This window comes from Oreochromis aureus, linkage group 14, assembly GCF_013358895.1.
Source record: "Oreochromis aureus strain Israel breed Guangdong linkage group 14, ZZ_aureus, whole genome shotgun sequence".
Taxonomy (NCBI): Eukaryota; Metazoa; Chordata; class Actinopteri; order Cichliformes; family Cichlidae; genus Oreochromis; species Oreochromis aureus.
In genome coordinates, this window is record NC_052955.1 from 32,051,005 (window position 1) to 32,071,331 (window position 20,327).

The 20,327-nt window shown below is 41.6% G+C and overlaps 3 protein-coding genes across 4 annotated transcripts in view; 1 reads left to right on the plus strand and 2 right to left on the minus strand.

Moving 5' to 3' along the window:
- LOC116332757 (TRPM8 channel-associated factor homolog) overlaps window positions 1-2,610 on the plus strand; it is a 12,316-nt gene extending 9,706 nt beyond the window's left edge. For both annotated transcript variants that reach the window (XM_039622263.1, XM_039622262.1), the window contains exons 9-12: window positions 1-210; window positions 839-1,056; window positions 1,193-1,306; window positions 1,730-2,610. The exon at window positions 1-210 is cut by the window's left edge and continues 27 nt beyond it. In XM_039622263.1, the coding sequence (XP_039478197.1) occupies window positions 1-210; window positions 839-1,056; window positions 1,193-1,306; window positions 1,730-1,972 (785 nt within the window). In that variant the 3' untranslated portion in view covers window positions 1,973-2,610. The remainder of the gene's footprint in view (window positions 211-838; window positions 1,057-1,192; window positions 1,307-1,729) is intronic.
- Window positions 2,611-8,611: 6,001 nt separating this feature from the next.
- On the minus strand, window positions 8,612-13,406 carry LOC116321665 (endonuclease domain-containing 1 protein-like). The gene is made up of 4 exons (XM_039622470.1): window positions 13,294-13,406; window positions 11,070-11,226; window positions 10,282-10,774; window positions 8,612-9,833 (listed from the first exon to the last, which is right to left on the minus strand). Exons 2-3 carry the CDS (start codon window positions 11,197-11,199, stop codon window positions 10,347-10,349), a joined length of 558 nt encoding a protein of 185 aa, XP_039478404.1. The 5' UTR covers window positions 11,200-11,226; window positions 13,294-13,406; the 3' UTR covers window positions 8,612-9,833; window positions 10,282-10,346.
- A 373-nt stretch (window positions 13,407-13,779) lies between these two features.
- LOC116332758 (von Willebrand factor A domain-containing protein 5A-like) lies at window positions 13,780-18,305 on the minus strand. The gene is made up of 10 exons (XM_039622398.1): window positions 18,275-18,305; window positions 16,602-16,804; window positions 16,279-16,512; window positions 16,193-16,229; window positions 14,970-15,136; window positions 14,677-14,886; window positions 14,505-14,509; window positions 14,248-14,362; window positions 13,973-14,128; window positions 13,780-13,887 (listed from the first exon to the last, which is right to left on the minus strand). Exons 1-10 carry the CDS (start codon window positions 18,303-18,305, stop codon window positions 13,780-13,782), a joined length of 1,266 nt encoding a protein of 421 aa, XP_039478332.1.
- Between the last annotated feature and the right edge of the window lie 2,022 nt (window positions 18,306-20,327).

A 20,327-nucleotide genomic window follows, 5' to 3' on the forward strand; every position in this document is an offset into this window, starting at 1 on the left:
TGTTGCGCACGGCTCCTTCACCCTGGGCAGAGTTGGAGTTTGAAAACATCGTCCTCACCGTACCATCAGATGCTGTTCGGGGTCTGGAGCACCCAGACAAGGTGGCCGCTCTCTGGGATGAAATCATGAGGGCCATTGCAGATCTGGCTGCCAAACCACACAAATTTCCCCGCAAGGAGCGCTTTGTGACAGATGTGCAGATTTCTGCTGGTAAGTGCACTTTACACCAGTTAGCCATCACCAATAAGCAGAGCAAGAAGGCTGTCGTGATAGACCAAGCTATACCAAATGAATGCAACATCAGGAAGAAGGAACACAAGAAGCTCAAGAAAATACCAAGGGCTGAGAGAGGAGCTGGAGAAGATGTGGTGGGTGAAGGCAACAGTGGTCCCTGTGCTAATCGTAATGTAATGTAGTGTAGTAAGCTCCAGGGCCTCTGGAACAGCTTGAAGCATTAAGACCGCCGACATGCCGAATAGGGAATCTAGTTTTTAAAATATATATATTTACAGGCTAGATGAACTGAACATGGAAGACTGAACTAAGCTGGACTGAATTATTGAACCCGCTCACCAGAGCTAAAGAGTTCAGGAGGGTGGCCTTTAACCTCTTCGAAATAGTTCAGGAGGGTGGCCAGTGGCGTTGCCCCTTCTTTTGTTAATAACTGACTTGTAGGAATTTAGAACAACATGTGGTAATATAAGGCTTTTGTTTAAATCATTCTGGTTCAGTTATTTCCTTCACACTTTACAGCTTTCCTCTCATAAAGTATTTGCAATATAATCTTGCAACAATTATTAATATACTGCAACGTTACATTTACTTTTCTTCTTTTAAGGCTGGATGCATTCAGGTTATCCTATCATGGCACACCATGCTTCAGCTGCTGAAGTAGTTGGTGTTAAAAAAGGTGAACAACTGTGGGGTCCCATCCATGAGCTGGGACACAACCAACAGAGAAGCTGCTGGGAGTTCCGACCACACACCACAGAGTGTACGTGCAACCTGTGGTCAGTGTATGTGCATGAAGAGGTGCTGGGTCTCAACAGAGCACAGGTAGAGTAAATCAAGTGTCTTAAAAACTCATTTTAAACTTATTTCTTTTACATCAATCGTCATCAGAAAACTTGTGACTGAGTTTTCTGTGATCACATGATTTAGCAACTATCTCATTCCATGTTCTTTGGTGCAGGCTCATGGTGATTTGACTTTAGCAAACCGAAAGACTCGAGTAGAGGAGTACATCAAGGGAGGAAGGAAACTCAGTGACTGGAGTGTGTGGGTTGCCCTGGAAACATATCTGCAGGTGAGAAATTATAGAGAAATTTTGCTTTGTCCACAGTGAAGAAAACGCATGATATGAATAAGACTGAAAGACTCTAACTCCATTTGATCCAGTCACACTTAAAATTGACCAAGTCACCAATCACTTAGGGGTAGAGTTAGGTTCAAGTTGTATTTTAGCCACATGCTAAACAAGGATAGTGTCAGAAACTACAAGATGATACCTTTCAAATCAAATCAAATCTCTTACCTGCACTTTGCCTTCTATTAAAAGAGTTTGATTTGGGTGTCCCATATAGGTGACAATTCCATGTAGACTTGTACACTTACAGTGAAGCTAACATTAAATGGTAACAGGTTGTGATGCTTTGGTCAAGAGATTATTGCTCCTAACATAAAAAACAGCAAATAGTTTGAGTTGTTGTCATATCTACCTTCTCTGTAGCTCCAGGAAAAGTTTGGTTGGGATGCCTTTAAGAAGGTGTTTGCTGCGTACCACCACATGAGCAACTTTCCCAATGACAATGACTCAAAGATGAACCTGTATGCTGAGACTTTCTCCCAGACTGTGGGGATGAACCTAACCGGCTTCTTCAAGGCCTGGGGCTGGCCCATCGAAACAGCCACTGAGGAAAAATTGTCCCAGCTGCCTCCCTGGAATGATCACCCCATGACCCAGTACAAATGATCTAAACACGACTGCGGAATAAAGAAAAGTAACCAGTGAAACTTTAGTTCATTAAACGTTTTATATGAATCTTTTTATAACATTTATTGCATGCAGAGGAACGTTGCAGCTTTTTTCACAGTATTTGCACTGATCATTTGCTCCAAATTAGTATCCCTCCAATTTAACTAGATTTCTTTGAGTCAACTTGAACATTAACATGTCCTCTGCGCTAATTTTTATATCTGGGATTGTAAGACAGGGGGTGAAGAACTGTAAGTTGGGTTGCAGTGTAGAGGAGCTAAATATTATTATTGCTGTTCCTCAAAGTGAAGATCTGTTGCCATAATGTCAAAACGGCTTAGCTCTGTGAATTATAAGAAGGTAATTATTTAGCAAACACACAGATGGCAGCTGGATTGTGAGTTGTGGTTATGCTGTTGCTTTTTGGTTTAATCAGTAATCATGTTTTTAATGCAGCAAGTAGCATTTCAGTAAGTCTTTAAAATTCTGTAACCCATAATTATCACTCTGTAATAACCATGTAATACTTTCACTGAACTTTGAACTTGTCAATCGCTATGGGACAAAACTGGACTCAGTTTCTTGCCTCTTAATTAAGAACTGATGCACACAATAAACAATAGTTGTATAATTAAGTCTGTTTTTTTTTGTTTTTTTTACTATATACACCTTCCTGCAAAACAGGCAGTTTGTTTTCCTTGTCAGACATAATTATAATGAAGAAGCCATCATTCACAGCCTTGCTCCCAGCACTTACTACTTTATATGCATTTATTTCTTTCCACGCCCACATCAACATACTCTTGCCTTCTTTTGACATCGCTAGCTTGTGGATATGATACAGTCGCAACATATGCTCATTGATCAACTATCTAAATTGCCACATTCTTGTCTTAGCAGGATCAATTTCTTTGCAAAACTACTCACTGGTACCCCATGTTCAACCTCTACAGCAGCAATAAATTTTAAATGAAAGAACTCAGATGCAGTTGAAGTGCAGACTTTCAATACAGGGAGTGCAGAATTATTAGGCAAGTTGTATTTTTGAGGAATAATTTTATTATTGAACAACAACCATGTTCTCAATGAACCCAAAAAACTCATTAATATCAAAGCTGAATGTTTTTGGAAGTAGTTTTTAGTTTGTTTTTAGTTTTAGCTATTTTAGGGGGATATCTGTGTGTGCAGGTGACTATTACTGTGCATAATTATTAGGCAACTTAACAAAAACAAATATATACCCATTTCAATTATTTATTTTACCAGTGAAACCAATATAACATCTCCACATTCACAAATATACATTTCTGACATTCAAAAACAAAACAAAAACAAATCAGCGACCAATATAGCCACCTTTCTTTGCAAGGACACTCAAAAGCCTGCCATCCATGCAGTAGCGGTTTTAGATACGGGCAACACGGGCGGTTGTCCGGGGCGGCATCACGGGCATCGGCAAAAAAAAAAAAAAAAAAAATGCTCGTACTCATGCTGCCCCGACGGCAGCCAGCGCATATTGGGAATGTCATAGGGACCGATCGGTTTTCTATCGCCCATTTGCTGGGAGTAAGGGCGCCCTCCGTTTGCGAGGTGCGCCTGCTGCTGGCGGCACAGGGAGGAGAGGGCGGGGCGGCAGGGGATTCTCTGGCTGGCTGGAGCAGCATCTAATAACCAACTCGCAAAATAAAACAAAATAAAAACAAAACAACAAACACGAAAACACCGGACATTATGATACAGACTTATAATTTGCACCGATGTTTTTTTCGAAATTCTATACACGAAAACTGAGCGCGAGAGCCCTCGGTGCGCCTGCGCGCTGCTGAAGTCAAAGTAAACTTTATTGTCATCTCCGCTACATACAGTCCAGTATATAGAGAGACGAGACTACGAGGCTCCAGTTACAGCAGTGCAAATAAACGAACAATAAATATAAGAAGAGTAAGAAAATAAATATACACTTTAGGACTCGGGGTAAAGGGATCAACAACAATTTAAAATTTATCATTTACAGTTTGATGATTTAAAGTCTCACACATAACCCGTTGAAAGGGGAGGGAGACCTGCTGCTTCCAAATAGAGCACATTTCATTCATAATGTTGTGAATCCAAGCCCATTATGTATTCATGATTTGAATCCTGGGTTGTGTGAAATCCCAGAAATACACCCTAGACAAAGTTAATCTGTGAACTAAGGTGTAGGTCTATTAGGTTATGTTGTGGTGATCCTCTGGTTGAGGGATGGGTGTTCATACTGGAGTGCAAAATTAAAACCAATGGAAGATGGACAAGAAAAGTTCAAAGCCATCAGGTGCTCAGTTTAGAAAAAGAGAAAAGAAGAGGAGAAGAAACGAACAAATGATACAGGTAAACAGATGTGTCATTGGATAATGGCAGGTCATCCTGAAACAATCAGAATCAGAATACTTTATTAATCCCTAAGGAAATAATGTGTGTTACAGTTGCCCCAAGAAGAAATGGTAAAAATAGTAACAGTAACAGACTAAACTCCAAACAATACATTATGTTACAGATTTTAATATTAATTAGTCATTGTCAATTGTTGATTTGTCCTGTTCTCATTGTATGACGAATTATGATGGCTGTTTGGTAGCCGTTTGCATACTATGCATACTCTCTCTCTCTCTTCATATGTGTGTGTGGACAACAGTTTTATGTTAATGTACAATCCTTAACATGTTTTGTGTGGGGGGGCGGGGGGGGGGGGCGCCAGAGGGAGTGTTCGCCCAGGGCGCCAAACAGGCTAGGACCGCCACTGCATCCATGGATTCTGTCAGTGTTTTGATCATTGACTGTAGAAAACATGGACGACGCGACTCCGCCTCCTACCATTGTGCAAAAATGAAGCCAAAATATCCCGCTTGTGGAGGCTGCCATCTTGCAAATTTGGAGCCAGAGTCTGCGCAGTAGTGACTTGAGGTGGAGCGACTGTGTAACGCTCCCGCCCACACACCCGCTGGACATGACCGCAAACACGCCCCCCTACACTTTTTACGTAGCCCGGCTGCTCGAGTTTTTTTGCTGGTTTACCGCGACTGACGACTCTTTAATTAAGGTAAATACAACCATGTCACTGTTATAAAAAAAGACGCACAGCTTATCATCTTATAGTTCTAAAATCACTTTTTTGTTAATTCGTTTGCTAGATTAGCCGCTAGCATACGCACTGTGTTGGAGGCTTGTTGTTAGCTAGTTAGCGATGCTACACACCTAATACTCTAATAGTCTGTGTTATTGAAGGATTCAGCACTTCTTATGTTTGTTATCCATTTTTAGACGGCGATGAGATCTGCACACTCTACAGAAGCCCAGAGTTACTGTTAATATCAAAAATATAATGCTGTCCTTTGAGATTTTAACATAAGACTGTGAGTAATGGATCTAAAACTGTTTAAATCTTCGGAGCCCTCTACAGCCTGGTAACATGGAGACTTTAAAAACATCAGCAGAACGTTTCAGTAGTGTAGTCTAATTTGTTCTTTTCATTTAATAATAGAGTCCATATTATATCAACAGCTACATTCACCCTGGAGAGAAACTAGTGAGGGAGACCATCAGGACCAAGCTGGGTTTCCTGGGTCCAGAGGTTTGGAGAAACTTCTTTTCTTTCATCACAGCTGTCCTGTGCCAGAGGTGCTGTTGACCTACTGAAAGAGGCTTCATTTAAGAAACACCAGGAAGACTGAAGCTCATCGCATTGATCAAGCAGGACTCATGATCTTCACCAGCAGCTCCCTCACAGGGAAATCTTCAGCACTCCTCCGTAGGCCCGATCCAGGAGATGGATAAACCCAGCATTTCATGAATACTGTGATGGAGACCTTTGGTTTGTGTAATGTTATAAATACTCGGATACTCCCCAGAGGCTCCTGTCTTTTACATAAAGATATTATATTCAGTCCTGTAGAAAGTTATATATTTAAAAATATATGATCCTCTCTGGTTACTCTGGTATGAATAACTCTGAATCACTTTATGGTAAATAACACATTATCTGCAAAAAACTGTGAAAGAATTCCAGATGACAAGTTTGTAGTTCAACATACAAGTGATGACGTTTGACCTTCATCAGGTTTTATTTAATTGTGCCAGAGAAAATCTCATATGCTCTTCATGCAGCTGAGTACATCAAGTGTTTAAAACGGAAGCTGTGCAGGTCTGAGATACAAACTGAGGTCCTGTTAATGCTGATATATAGTGACAGTTACATGAGTGATTAATCCTTTTGTTTTTTTGTCTTTAACTTTATCAATAAAGCTGCAGCTTTCATTACAGCACGTGTGGTACTTTAACCTTTGTACTGTTTTCATCAGTTCATTTTGCAGTTAACATGTTGGATGATCTGTCTGCTGTCACTGGGTGGTGCTGAGGTCTGAATCTGAGGGCAGCTCCTGTAATCACAAAGAGAACAGAACCATCAAACTCAAATATAAATTTTATCCCTCAAAATTGAAATAAAGCTGATTCTGATGTCCTCACACACTCAGGATCTGAAGTTCTTCTCTTACATTTTTTTCAGTATTACAGTACACTACAGTACTTTAATCCATAGTTCCTGATTAATGAGGAGTTACTGAAGTACAAGCTTTTAAAAAAAAAATGTTACTGTCTTTACGGATGTGGCAAGAGACTGAAAACATGCTGTTTGCACATATTTAATATTCAGCTCTGCACAGGAGCTGCAGCAGGGCGCAGCCTGTTGTTTTTAAAGTATAATACTTGTAATAAAAGTACAGTAACAGTAATTAGTGACTGAGCAGCCGGGAACGTTTCTCTTGATTTCTTTAGTAAATTCATTCACCTGCACAGATTAGCTAAACGAACCCTGACAGCCGAGTGCTCATCTTAGCTAGCTTGGTCTCGGGACATAGCTAAGGACGGTAGTTACGGATTAGCTTACAAAAACGATTAACTTACCGAAAAAGTGCAGCCGGGCCTCGGGTCCTTCTGTCAGGTAGTCCAGTTTACTGAAGAACACCTCAGGCTGTCAGGTTAAAACACTCGATCGTGTTTTCGTAGCGTGAACACTGGCCCTCCTCTCAGAGCCTACGCTCTATCTGCTATTCCCGAACAGAGATACGCAAGTTTCTCCGTGACTGCAGCTGCCAGTCAAAGCTGCTATGATGACGTTTCACCCCAATTTAACATCACCGCGGTAGGAATTAGAATCAAACTTATGGGAAAGGAGACCCTTTGGACATCAATGAGCATGATGAGAACTATTGATAACAAAAGAAAGAATCTTTGGAAAAAAATTATCTAAGGAGAATAAATTTATTTTAGTCTGACCCCAGTCCCATCCGCTAACATGGAGGAGGCGGGGTTTATGACCTATACTGCAGCCAGACACCAGGGGGCGATAGAGACGTTTTGGCTTCTTGTGGGGGGTTTTTGGGGAGCTGTCGAGTCGTCCATGTTTTCTACAGTCAATGGTTTTGATCTGTTCACCATCAACATTGCGTGCAGCAGCAACCACAGCCTCCCAGACACTGTTCAGAGAGGTGTACTGTTTTCCCTCCTTGTAAATCTCACATTTGATGATGGACCACAGGTTCTCAATGGGGTTCAGATCAGGTGAACAAGGAGGCCATGTCATTAGTTTTTCTTCTTTTATACCCTTTCTTGCCAGCCACGCTGTGGAGTACTTGGACGCGTGTGATGGAGCATTGTCCTGCATGAAAATCATGTTTTTCTTGAAGGATGCAGACTTCTTCCTGTACCACTGCTTGAAGAAGGTGTCTTCCAGAAACTGGCAGTAGGATTGAGAGTTGAGCTTGACTCCATCCTCAACCCGAAAAGGCCCCACAAGCTCATCTTTGATGATACCAGCCCAAACCAGTACTCCACCTCCACACCTTGCTGGCGTCTGAGTCGGACTGGAGCTCTCTGCCCTTTACCAATCCAGCCACGGGCCCATCCATCTGGCCCATCAAGACTCACTCTCATTTCATCAGTCCATAAAACCTTAGAAAAATCAGTCTTGAGATATTTCTTGGCCCAGTCTTGACGTTTTAGCTTGTGTGTCTTGTTCAGTGGTGGTCGTCTTTCAGCCTTTCTTACCTTGGCCATGTCTCTGAGTATTGCACACCTTGTGCTTTTGGGCACTCCAGTGATGTTGCAGCTCTGAAATATGGCTAAACTGGTGGCAAGTGGCATCTTGGCAGCTGCACGCTTGACTTTTCTCAGTTCATGGGCAGTTATTTTGCGCCTTGTTTTTCCACACGCTTCTTGCGACCCTGTTGACTATTTTGAATGAAACGCTTGATTGTTCGATGATCACGCTTCAGAAGCTTTGCAATTTTAAGACTGCTGCATCCTCTGCAAGATATCTCACTATTTTTGACTTTTCTGAGCCTGGCAAGTCCTTCTTTTGACCCATTTTGCCAAAGGAAAGGAAGTTGCCTAATAATTATGCACACCTGATATAGGGTGTTGATGTCATTAGACCACACCCCTTCTCATTACGGAGATGCACATCACCTAATATGCTTAATTGGTAGTAGGCTTTCGAGCCTATACAGCTTGGAGTAAGACAACATGCATGAAGAGGATGATGTGGACAAAATACTCATTTGCCTAATAATTCTGCACTCCCTGTATGTTAATTAAGTGGGTTGAACAAAAAAATTGCATAACAAACACAATCCCTTCATTTCAGGGACTCAAAAGTAATTGGACAAATTAAAGAACTGAAAATAAAATGTTCATTTCTAATACTTGGTTGAAAATGCTTTGCTGGCAATGACAGCCTGAAGTCTTGAACTCATGGACATCACCAGATGCTGGGTTTCCTCCTTTTTAATGCTCTGTCAGGCCTTTACTGCAGTGGCTTTGATTTATTAAACTCCTGACTTCCTTTGAATGCATGTTTTTGTCATTGTCCATCTATATAGTAAAACAGCACCCAATCAATTTGACTGCATTTAGCTGAGCAGACATATGTCTCTGAACACCTCAGACTTCATTCGGCTGCTTCAGTCCTGTGTCACATCATCATTAAACACTAGTGTCCCAGTCCCACTGGCAGCCAGTCATGACCGAGCCATCACACTGCCTCTGCCATCCTTCTGGTAGATGATAATCTTGATTTCATCTGTCCAAAGAATCTTTTTCCTAAACTGTGCTGGCTTTTCTTTGCAACTTAAGGATGGCTTGTTTTTCTGCATGGAGAGCTCCTTTGACCGCATGTTGTCTGTTCACAGTAAACTCTTCCAAATGCAAGCACCACACTTAAATGCAGGTGTGGGCAGTTCCTTCATTATGTCATTATCAGTTAAGCAGACAAAAGGCCTGTCGCGGATTTTGAGTCAATTGTTCAACTATTGTTCCCTTCAAAAATAGGGTGGCACATGTTAAGGAGCTAAAACACTTAAGCACTTCATCCAATTTGAATGTGGAACCTGAGAGTCTACATATCATGTCCATGACCATTATATAACTATAATTGGCATATGTTTCAGTAAACAGGTAAAAAAACAAAAAAAACAAAACTTGTGTCAGTGTTGAAAAACATATGTACCTAACAGTATGTATATGAAGAGGTGCTGAGCCTCAGCTGGGCTCAGGCAGTTTGAATCACTCATAAGTCTGTGATTGTATCATTATTTCCTCTTCTTTTTTGTCATAGTTTTTTCTTTTTTTTTAAAATGAGTGCAGTCTCCCAAACAGAGGGTCATCCCTGACCTGACTGAAACTGGAAACTCAGTATTGGAACATGTGGGTGGTCCTAAAGCCACATGAAGCTCAGTGAGCTGGGACTCGTGGATCCTCCAGGCATTCTGGTTCAGCTTGGGATTCTGAGGAACCACATTGGTCTGGGTGCCGTTGAAGCTAGGGACTGCAGGTAAGAAGTAAAAGAGGGACAAGATTAGTTTCTCAGTCCAAATAAAAGGTGAGAGCCTCGATGAGTCTAGAAGTGGCTTAGTCATTTTCATTGATCACTTCAAATATTCTAGAAAATTATTAATTACAAGCATGTCTTGAAAAAAACATTGAAACATAAGGCTGGAGATGCTGCTTGTTATTCAAGTCTATCTATCCTCAGCTGCTGCTGTGCGCTGAAGAAGCATTTTAAATGTCTTTAAATAAAAAATGTTAAGCTTTGCCTGGCCTTTCTCATAATGGTTGTCAATCTAAACTTTACTTTGCGAGTCTAAGCTGTAGGTTTATATGTAACATTTTATTATGTCAGCTTAAAGTGTAGCTAATATAACACCTCCTGAGAGTCAGTTTAATCACCAATTTCCAGGTTATTCACTGTATGACAGCATTTACAGTTTAATTACAGGTTTAAGACTGCTGTTGTTGCTCTGTCTTCACCACGGGCTCTCGCTTGGGCCGAGTGTGTACATTACAGTACTGTAGACTGCACAACCTTCTCGCCTTCCTTTACTGTCATCATTGCTTTTATACTCTGCAATTGTTGTAAAACAACTCTCCCACTGGCTGTGCGATAAACTGCTGCCAAGTTGTCCTCTGTGTTTTTTGCTCTGGCAGCGCCGCTCTGAATGGGTCTGTCATTGTTGTCCACACAGCAGTAGGCATTCCACAGGTAGTCTGGGATGTTGACACGCTTAACATTGTTTTTAACAATCCAGCTGTCTGCAGAAGGAATGGCACCGACCAGCACGTAGGCCTTAGGGCACTTCTCCAGAAACCATCCTAAAGCCACATGAAGCTCGGTGAGCTGGGACTCGTGGATCCTCCAGGCATTCTTGTTCAGCTTGGGGTTCTGAGGAACCACATTGGTGAGGGTGAAAGTGGCGTTGCGACTAGGGACTGCAGGAGAGAAGGAAAAGAAGGACAAGCTTAAAGTTTCTCAGTCCAAAGAAAAGATGGGAGCCTCGATGAGTCAAAAAGTGGGTTAGTCATTTTCATTCAGCAATTAAAATATTCTAGAAAATTATCAATTGTGGGCACGTTTAGCAGAAAACATTGAAACGTAAGGCTGGAGATGCTGTTCATTAGTTAAGTCTATCTATCCTCAGCTGTTGCAGCCAAGAACAGCTCCCCAGTCCTGTACTGCCATCTACTGTCTACCCTCCTGAAAAACACACAATCCGTCCTCGACTACCTGCATGGTGTTCGTTGGGGTTGAGGTGACCACGGTCAAAGCCTGAATTTGTGTAGTCCTCATTCAGAGCTTGTCTCTCTCCAAGGTAGACATCAGGGTGATTCTGCCCCAGCCAGTATCCATCTTTCATCTCTCCCTGCCAAGACCGATCTACCAGCTAAGATGCATGGAAACAAGACAAAAAAAATTAATTCCTTAGAATCTAAAATTGTCTAAAAGAACAATTAATGTAAATTGTATGACTCTGTATTCTCCATACTTTCTCTCTGCCATGAATAGATGGCAGAGAGTCACTTGGGTGACGTGATGCCACCTCCTTATATTAGGCTGCCAATGTCCTCAATGTGGATTTACAATTTTTACACACATGTTTATACACATGTGTATAAACATCCTCATTTTTTCCTGAAGTTATCGCAGATTTGACACTGAACAACAGGTGGTTATGAGCAAACACGTTCAATGACAAACTCTGGTTTACTCCTAAACTCCAAAAGCTGTGGCTGGAAAAGAGAAGGAGAGACAGGAACCACTACAGAGAGGCCAAGTGCAGGTTCAGTAAAGAAGTGGACATTGATAAACATCAGCACTCTGAGAAGATGCAGCAGCAGATCTCAGAGAATGACTCGGCCTCTGTGTGGAAACGTTTTAGGAATATCACCAACTACAAGCCTGACCCCCCCACTCCACTGATGACTTGCTCTTGGCCAACACCCTTAACGACTTTTTCTGCCGTTGTGACGAGCCATCAAGCACCTCCAACGGCCCCCCACCTCTCCCCCCTCCATAGAGCCATCACCACCAACAAACACTTCACCTACAACACCCCCCTCCACACCCCACACCAAGGAGGATTTCACACCACCTTCTCCCACTACAACCCTTCATGAAGCAGATGTGAGGAAGCAGTTTAAGAGTCTGAATGCTCGAAAAGCTCCTGGCCCAGACGGTGTGTCTCCTGCCACCCTCAGACACTGTGCACACAAGCTGGTCCCAGTGTTTTCTGGCATTTTCAACTCCTCACTGCAGGCATGTCATGTGCCTGCCTGCTTCAAGTCCTCTACCATAATCCTTGTCCCCAAGAAACCTATGATCACTGGACTAAATGACTACAGACCTGTGGCTCTGACATCTGTGGTCATGAAGTCATTTGAGCGCCTGGTTCTCTCCTACCTCAAGACCCTCACGGCCCCCCTCCTGGACCCCTGCAGCTTGCATACAGAGCCAGCAGGTCTGTAGACGATGCTATCAACATGGCTCTACACTTCATCCTGCAGCATCTGGACTCCCCAGGAGCCTCTGCCAGGATCCTGTTTGTTTCCAGTTCAAAAAGTGACCCTCCGACAGTCAGACCCATCTGTTCTCTGATTGGATTGTTACATTTGTGATTGACATGACATTGACCAATCAGATGAAAGGAAGAAAAATAGGGTCAAAAATTCGTACTTGTAACTTGCAGGGTTTTGTTTTTGTTTTTTTGTTTTTTTGCCAAGTCCACACACAAATCTTTTTTACACATACAAATCCTGATTTACAAGTAAAAAATATTTATGACCACATTTTGAGCCCATAGTATGGGGGATCTGCATCTGATACAGATGAACAGCAGCCAGAATTGTTTTGTCCTACAGTGGCCACCGTAGCTAGGATTATGCGCTGGGGTTTGGAGGGGAGTCTGACTGCAATCTTCTGACAGCTAGTGAGTCCCTTTAACACACGGAACCTTTGTTTGCCATCTAGTTAAATATCAACTTCATCGTGTAATCCAGGCGTGTCCAAACTTTTTTCACTGAGGGCCACATACATAACAATATAGGAGGGCCTGGGCCACTTACTAGAAATTAGATATATAAACTTAACTTTAGTGTTAGTTAGAAAAATCAGTTAAAAGTGGTCAAATATGTTATATTGTTCTTCTTCTTCCTAGCGGTTTATATCCCGCGATGCATGCCTTCCTCCACTCCTTCTATCAAGGCCGTCCTCTCGTGTAACATTCACAGCCCTCATATCATCCTTGATTTGTCCATCCAGCGCTTTTTTGGTCTTCCCTGTGGCCTGTTTCCATCCAGATCTAATTGCTGGGCTGTCTTTGTGATAGAATTTTTGTGGTTACGGACAACGTGGCCGTATCATCGGCGCCTCAGATAAGATGCAAGAGGCAATCGCCTCGCATGTATCAGTGTCACCGCGAAGGACCCCCTCACAACAAAGTGCAAGTAAGTACCTTGGGCTGTTACTGAAAAAGTCTTATCTGTGATCGGTGTCACTCCCCATTGTTTCCTGACATCTTCATTCCTCGCTCGGTCAAGTCGTGTGAGACCCAGAGGCCACCTCAGCATCTTTATCTCCATGGTGTGAAGAGCTTGTTCGTGTTTGGTCATTGCTGGCCAAATATGTTATATTGTTAAATATAAGACAAAACTGCCTTCATCACAGCTTTCCATAAATGGATCTTGGGGGAAGGAAGAAGTACAGCAGGGGTTCTTCTTACACTTTCATCTTGCCAAAATAAAGTCAAAAATGATATATTTAATGCAACTTATTAATGAACAGAAATCTGACATGAAATTAACTTTTTTTCTTTATCCTACAAAACCACACGTAGTAGTTAGGTGCTCCTCTGAGTTAAAAGCAAATTCAGTCACATTGACATATGCATAATGCTTTATTCTGTTGTCATATCTAATTGTGACACTAGATATGAACTCATTTACCCAGAGTCCTCTGCAGGTCTGAGACTGAAGCGCAGCTGGTTCTCAGAGCGATGACCTGCCAGGGTGTACTTCAGCGTCACACAGCCCTCTGCTGCCTCTGAGCTCTGACACAGAGTTACAGTGTTAGAAGTCCCGTTAATCACTGCCATCAAATACCTAAACAACAACATGAGAGGCTGCTGCTCCTACCTGTCCAGTGAGCTGGGCATAAATCAGTGACCTCTGACCCTGGAAAAGTGTTGTTATTGGTGGAGAGACAGTGACAGACACTTCCTTTGGTAAATCCCATGTGACTGAGGTGTCGATCACAGTCAGCTGCAGAGCAAATCGCAGCGACTGCATCACCTGACAACAACAAGAATTAGAAAAAAATATACATTTATGTTTTTTTTAAATCATTCTGTCCTAATAATAACATCATGTTGTCTTTTTATGATGGCAATTATTATGAGTCATTGTCTTACTTTTGGTTGCATCCTGTCAGTCCCTGTGATGAACTGAGCGTGACCTCCTCCTTCCTTGGCCATCCCGTTGATGAGAGCACAGCTGGCCCCTTCTCCAATCCCAAAAGAGAAACACCTGCAATACAACAGTTTTTGTTGTGTGCACAGAGGACATGTTGGACATTCTGGTAATTGTGTAGATATAACAGATCAATCACTTCTTTTTTTAATCTGTTGTTTAATCTGGTAATATATTTCTGACCTCCATCATGTTATACAGAAGCTGAACAGTTGCATATTGCAGGATAAAAAGCAAGTCAGGTTAGCTTATCTCTTTAGATTTTAAGGTGAAAAGTTGTTTTAAGAGTAGCTTGATGTAAGTATTAGTTGTATTTAAGATTCATGTGAGATCCTAAGTCAGTGTAATGTCAGTGAATATGTCTGTGTTACCTGTCTAGGCTGATTGGGAATGCAGGGCTGGCTGTAAATATGTTTGAGGGGCTCCAGGATCTTTGTTCCTCCAAGATCAGCCTTCATCTTCTCTACTTTCTTCAGAGCCTCCGCCATGGTCTCCACCACAGCAGTGGGCTGGTGGGCGTCTTTGTAATAAATCAGCAGTTCAACATCTCTGTCAAACTTGTGTCCTGCAGCCAGCTTGACCTGCACACCACAAACACATTCATATTTATTCCTCAGTAATAAGTAACAACCACACACAGCAGACACATCAGCACTCTACCTACCGTGGCCTGGGTTTGATCAGTGTTGAGGTACTGCAGAGGGTCCAGGGAACAGTTGGACTCTACTTTAGAGACTGGACGAGGAGAGGACACTCGGGCAGAAAAAGACAGACTGTAGGGCACCAGAGAGGCTGGAACAGAAGTCACCTGGACACCTGCACCTTCACTACCTGCACACAACATCAGACTGATTAGAAGTCAATCTTTTGTTACAGTATCAACTTTAAAGTTCACAGAAAGATTCATTGAACCTTGTGTTCTGGTTTTCTTTCTAATGTTAGTTGATTTTAATACATTTCACTTCAGTTTTATTTGTATAGTACCAAATCAACGTGAAACAAAAGTCACATGAGAGTAAAAGAATTATAAATTTGATTCTGGATTTGACAGCGAACCAATTAGGAGAAGCCAGTATGGGATAAATATACTCCCTTTTTCTAGGCCCAGTCAGTACTCTTGCTGCAGTAATAAATGCATGAACTAGTTTTTCAGCATAATTTAGTTTAATTGCTGTTTGCCATCTGGCTTCAATAATAGGATAAAGCTAAGTATCATCTGCAGGGCCATATATTTGGATGTTGACTTTTAATGTTCTCTGTAAATCCCCCTCATATGCACATTTATATAAGGGGGATGTAAATACGGTGCCGTAATAAAAGCTTGTGTATATATTATGTTAGGTGCCTTTTTCATGGGCACCAAACTCAAGGGAGCAACCAGTGTTGTGTCTACACATAACAGACAACTTAGCAAAGTGGACACAATTTTAAACTGTATCTTTAGGCAGCCTGTTGCAAGTACACATCAGTTGTTCCCATTTCTTTAGCTCAAACCATGAAAAAGTCCAAAAATAACACACTTTGACATTTATAAAATAATATTTTGACACCAATAAGATGATTGCCAAAGTGCTATTAGATAAAAACTTGACATATCTGGGTAAGCTGTACAGTGTGTCCTTAAAACATTGTGGAAACTAGACAGGTAAAGAAGTGCCAGGCCTAACAAACTATCTACAGCACATAATGATTTGAAAGTCATGTCCTTAAGAAATAGGAAAAAGATCCAGTGAACAGCTAACAGGACCCGAGGGATGGATCTGGGTCTTTAGCTGATCCATTTACTCTTCATTGAAGCTTCATCAGAAATGCTCTCAAAAGGAGGGTGGCTATCAAGAAGACATTCTTATAAAAGGGAAAAAGGGATCAAGGCATACGAATTCACACAAGAGCTGGACTGGAAATCAGTGTCAACAAAGGTTATCTTGACAGAGAACAACACAAAAGGCAAGCAGGATCAAAAGAAAAGCTACAGTTGTCCTATCCTGAGGTTGGTATGGAGGGTTGAGCACAGCAGGCAGACAGAACCTCAGACCATCATCAGCCTGCACAGCCAGCTCAGTGACGTACTCCAACCTGATGGAGGCGCTCTCTCCTGGAGGCAGACTGCCCACATGCAGAGAGAATATATCTGGACTCTCATCACTCTCCTCCAATAGGAAGGCCTGCTGACCGGAGCTCAGAGCATCATCATACTCCTGACGAGCCTGAAGCACAGCTGACACATGTCAGTGACGTTCACTGTGTTTATTCTGAATCTCACTTATAATCAGGTTATATTTACTGTCCAGCTCACCTTCTGTTTCTCCTTCAGCTCAGCTACAATCTGTGTCTGTCCAATCTGAGCACTGAAATGACAGACAGCAGCATCTCCAGGCAGAGGGAAGACAAAAACAGCCTCTAATGGTTTGTCCTCCTTGTTCTCGTAGTTCAGAGTGGAGACCACTGTAGCCACATGGTCCCTCACCTCCAGCTCCACCTCAAAGCTCTTCAGAGGAACTGGTAGAGAAACAGTATTAGAAGAAATACATAAACCATACATCAGGGTATTATGTGCCATTACAACAAAGAAAATCGACATATGATCTTATATGTTTGTTCTCAAACGTATTTTCTCAGATTCAAGCTGGCCAATTCAAGTTCAAGTGAATTACTGAGCAAATGCCAACTTCATGGACACTGAACAAACTGCAGTATTGTCCATAAAGCTCCAGTCCAGTAACACGTACAGGCAAAAAGATGCACTTCTTACATATACTTACCGTCAGATTTTTTTCTGCCACTAAATTTGGTTTTCAAGCCCCATAAAGATTCATCTCAGTTATCTATTTCTTTATTTTTTAGTGATTATTGTGATATTTTCTTTAGAGAAGTATATTAGGAATAATATTAATCACATTGTATTTAACAAAAATAAATGCTTCATATTTATATCATTATTTATAACAATAGCGCCATGGTTTGCTTATAACACCAGGTACCATTAGCTAATGGTTTCTGTTGGTAAGGGACATCAAGTGTAGCCAAAGCATGGAGAGGGACCTTTGATGATGGGCAAACAGGCTGTAATGGATTTAATTGGATTAGCTCCGTGTTTAGACTTTTTTGCAGCAGGTATCATAATGCTTTTGGCAGGTAGGTTTCATATTCTAAAATCTTAATTAATCATTAACACAATACAGGTGCTATTAGTTTATTGGAAGTTAAAAAATGATGAAGGGATTCTTGTGTCTGGTGTTAAAGAATCGGCCACTGTAAATAAGGGTTTTACAGCACTTAACATCCTGGTGTTGCTCTTTGTTATCCTCTCTTGATTCACAAAGGGTGACATCAACAACTCTAAATCGATCTGAGTGTGGCCTCCCCCTTTTTCCCTTTATTTTGGTCTGCTGTAGTTTTCTTTTCTTTTTTAGCTGCTTGACTTTTCTAACAGATAATACAGTTTATCTACTGTTTACAGGAACTATAAGACCCTGAATAAAAGCAGCACATATGGCAGTGGAGGTTTTTCCCCTTTTGGTTTTTAGGGGACATTAGCAGGAGCAGCCACTTGCTTCTATGCATTTGTTGGATTTGACTGCATTGCCACAACAGTTACATTTTAGGATCTGTACTTCAAAAGCCTTGGAATACAAATCCAGTAATTATTGCATCAGGAAAATGAAATTTTGATCAAAACAACTTCAAAATATGTTTGTTCCAATTTCAATTGTCCAGAAAAAACACAGAGATCTTTCTCACTATAATGTTCTCTACAACATTTACACTTTTGTAAAATAGTTTATTTTACAGACATTGTGCTATGTCATGAAAATGCATCTAAAAAATAAATGATGACATAACCAGATTGGGAGAATTTTTTTTTCTTTAGGAGAGGAGGTTCAGAACTTTCCTTATCTGCTTCTTGGCTTTTTTGGTGTCTCTGCTGCCCTGCCTTTTTTGATGCCATACTATTTGTTCAGCGTCTACAGCCCACACTGCCTGTGGCCTTTACATACATCGGTCGGCGCCCTGCAAAGTATGCAGTCGCTGTGAGATCACTCTGTGCGCTCTCAACAAGATATAAAGCACGCAGTACCACAACTAAACAGAACCACAGCTATAGAGTGAGATTTTTTTGACAAAAATAAAATTTAGCGTTTAGCTGCTTTTGAAATAGGAATAAAGTCTTACATGGATAATATTTCTTTAACCCCTGGCATTTAACGAAACAACAGAAAATGAGAAGCTTTAACAAGTTAATATAAAATACAGCAATGGATGCAGATGCTCTCGCTAAGCATCCATTGCAAATACACATTAGTACTAACAAAAATATATTTTAAATAGCAAATGAGGGAGGGATGCTTGTTAACTCAAGTTTTCCTACCTGGATGCTGGGTTGGCGGCTAACAGTTTTAGGTGAGTTCTTGTCCACAGCAGCAGCAGCCTGACCGGATTTTTCGGAAACAGCTCCACCGCTTTTCCCTTTATGTTTCCATTGGCTTCCTCAGTGACTCAATATACAGGGAGTGCAGAATTATTAGGCAAATGAGTATTTTGTCCACATCATCCTCTTCATGCATGTTGTCTTACTCCAAGCTGTATAGGCTCGAAAGCCTACTACCAATTAAGCATATTAGGTGATGTGCATCTCTGTAATGAGAAGGGGTCTGGTCTAATGACATCAACACCCTATATCAGGTGTGCATAATTATTAGGCAACTTCCTTTCCTTTGGCAAAATGGGTCAAAAGAAGGACTTGCCAGGCTCAGAAAAGTCAAAAATAGTGAGATATCTTGCAGAGGGATGCAGCAGTCTTAAAATTGCAAAGCTTCTGAAGCGTGATCATCGAACAATCAAGCGTTTCATTCAAAATAGTTAACAGGGTCGCAAGAAGCGTGTGTGGAAAACCAAGGCGCAAAATAACTGCCCATGAACTGAGAAAAGTCAAGCGTGCAGCTGCCAAGATGCCACTTGCCACCAGTTTAGCCATATTTCAGAGCTGCAACATCACTGGAGTGCCCAAAAGCACAAGGTGTGCAATACTCAGAGACATGGCCAAGGTAAGAAAGGCTGAAAGACAACCACCACTGAACAAGACACACAAGCTGAAACGTCAAGACTGGGCCAAGAAATATCTCAAGACTGATTTTTCTAAGGTTTTATGGACTGATGAAATGAGAGTGAGTCTTGATGGGCCAGATGGATGGGCCCGTGGCTGGATTGGTAAAGGGCAGAGAGCTCCAGTCCGACTCAGACGCCAGCAAGGTGTGGAGGTGGAGTACTGGTTTGGGCTGGTATCATCAAAGATAAGCTTGTGGGGCCTTTTCGGGTTGAGGATGGAGTCAAGCTCAACTCTCAATCCTACTGCCAGTTTCTGGAAGACACCTTCTTCAAGCAGTGGTACAGGAAGAAGTCTGCATCCTTCAAGAAAAACATGATTTTCATGCAGGACAATGCTCCATCACACGCAGCGTCCAAGTACTCCACAGCGTGGCTGGCAAGAAAGGGTATAAAAGAAGAAAAACTAATGACATGGCCTCCTTGTTCACCTGATCTGAACCCCATTGAGAACCTGTGGTCCATCATCAAATGTGAGATTTACAAGGAGGGAAAACGATACACCTCTCTGAACAGTGTCTGGGAGGCTGTGGTTGCTGCTGCACGCAATGTTGATGGTGAACAGATCAAAACACTGACAGAATCCATGGATGGCAGGCTTTTGAGTGTCCTTGCAAAGAAAGGTGGCTATATTGGTCGCTGATTTGTTTTTGTTTTGTTTTTGAATGTCAGAAATGTATATTTGTGAATGTGGAGATGTTATATTGGTTTCACTGGTAAAAATAAATAATTGAAATGGGTATATATTTGTTTTTGTTAAGTTGCCTAATAATTATGCACAGTAATAGTCACCTGCACACACAGATATCCCCTAAAATAGCTAAAACTAAAACAAACTAAAAACTACTTCCAAAAACATTCAGCTTTGATATTAATGAGTTTTTGGGTTCATTGAGAACATGGTTGTTGTTCAATAATA

Coding starts and splice junctions, on each gene's coding strand:
- LOC116321665 (XM_039622470.1), bottom strand. CDS start 11,199: ATGAAAGATGGATACTGGCTGGGGCAGAATCACCCTGATGTCTACCTT. Junction 10,775..11,069: donor CCCCAACGAACACCATGCAG/GTAGTCGAGGAC, acceptor TCTCTCCTGCAG/TCCCTAGTCGCAACGCCACT.
- LOC116332758 (XM_039622398.1), bottom strand. CDS start 18,305: ATGTATGTAAAGGCCACAGGCAGTGTGGGCT. Junction 15,137..16,192: donor TGATTTCCAGTCCAGCTCTT/GTGTGAATTCGT, acceptor TGTTGTGTGCAG/GTAGTGAAGGTGCAGGTGTC. Junction 14,887..14,969: donor CTGATCAAACCCAGGCCACG/GTAGGTAGAGTG, acceptor TGTGGTGTGCAG/GTCAAGCTGGCTGCAGGACA.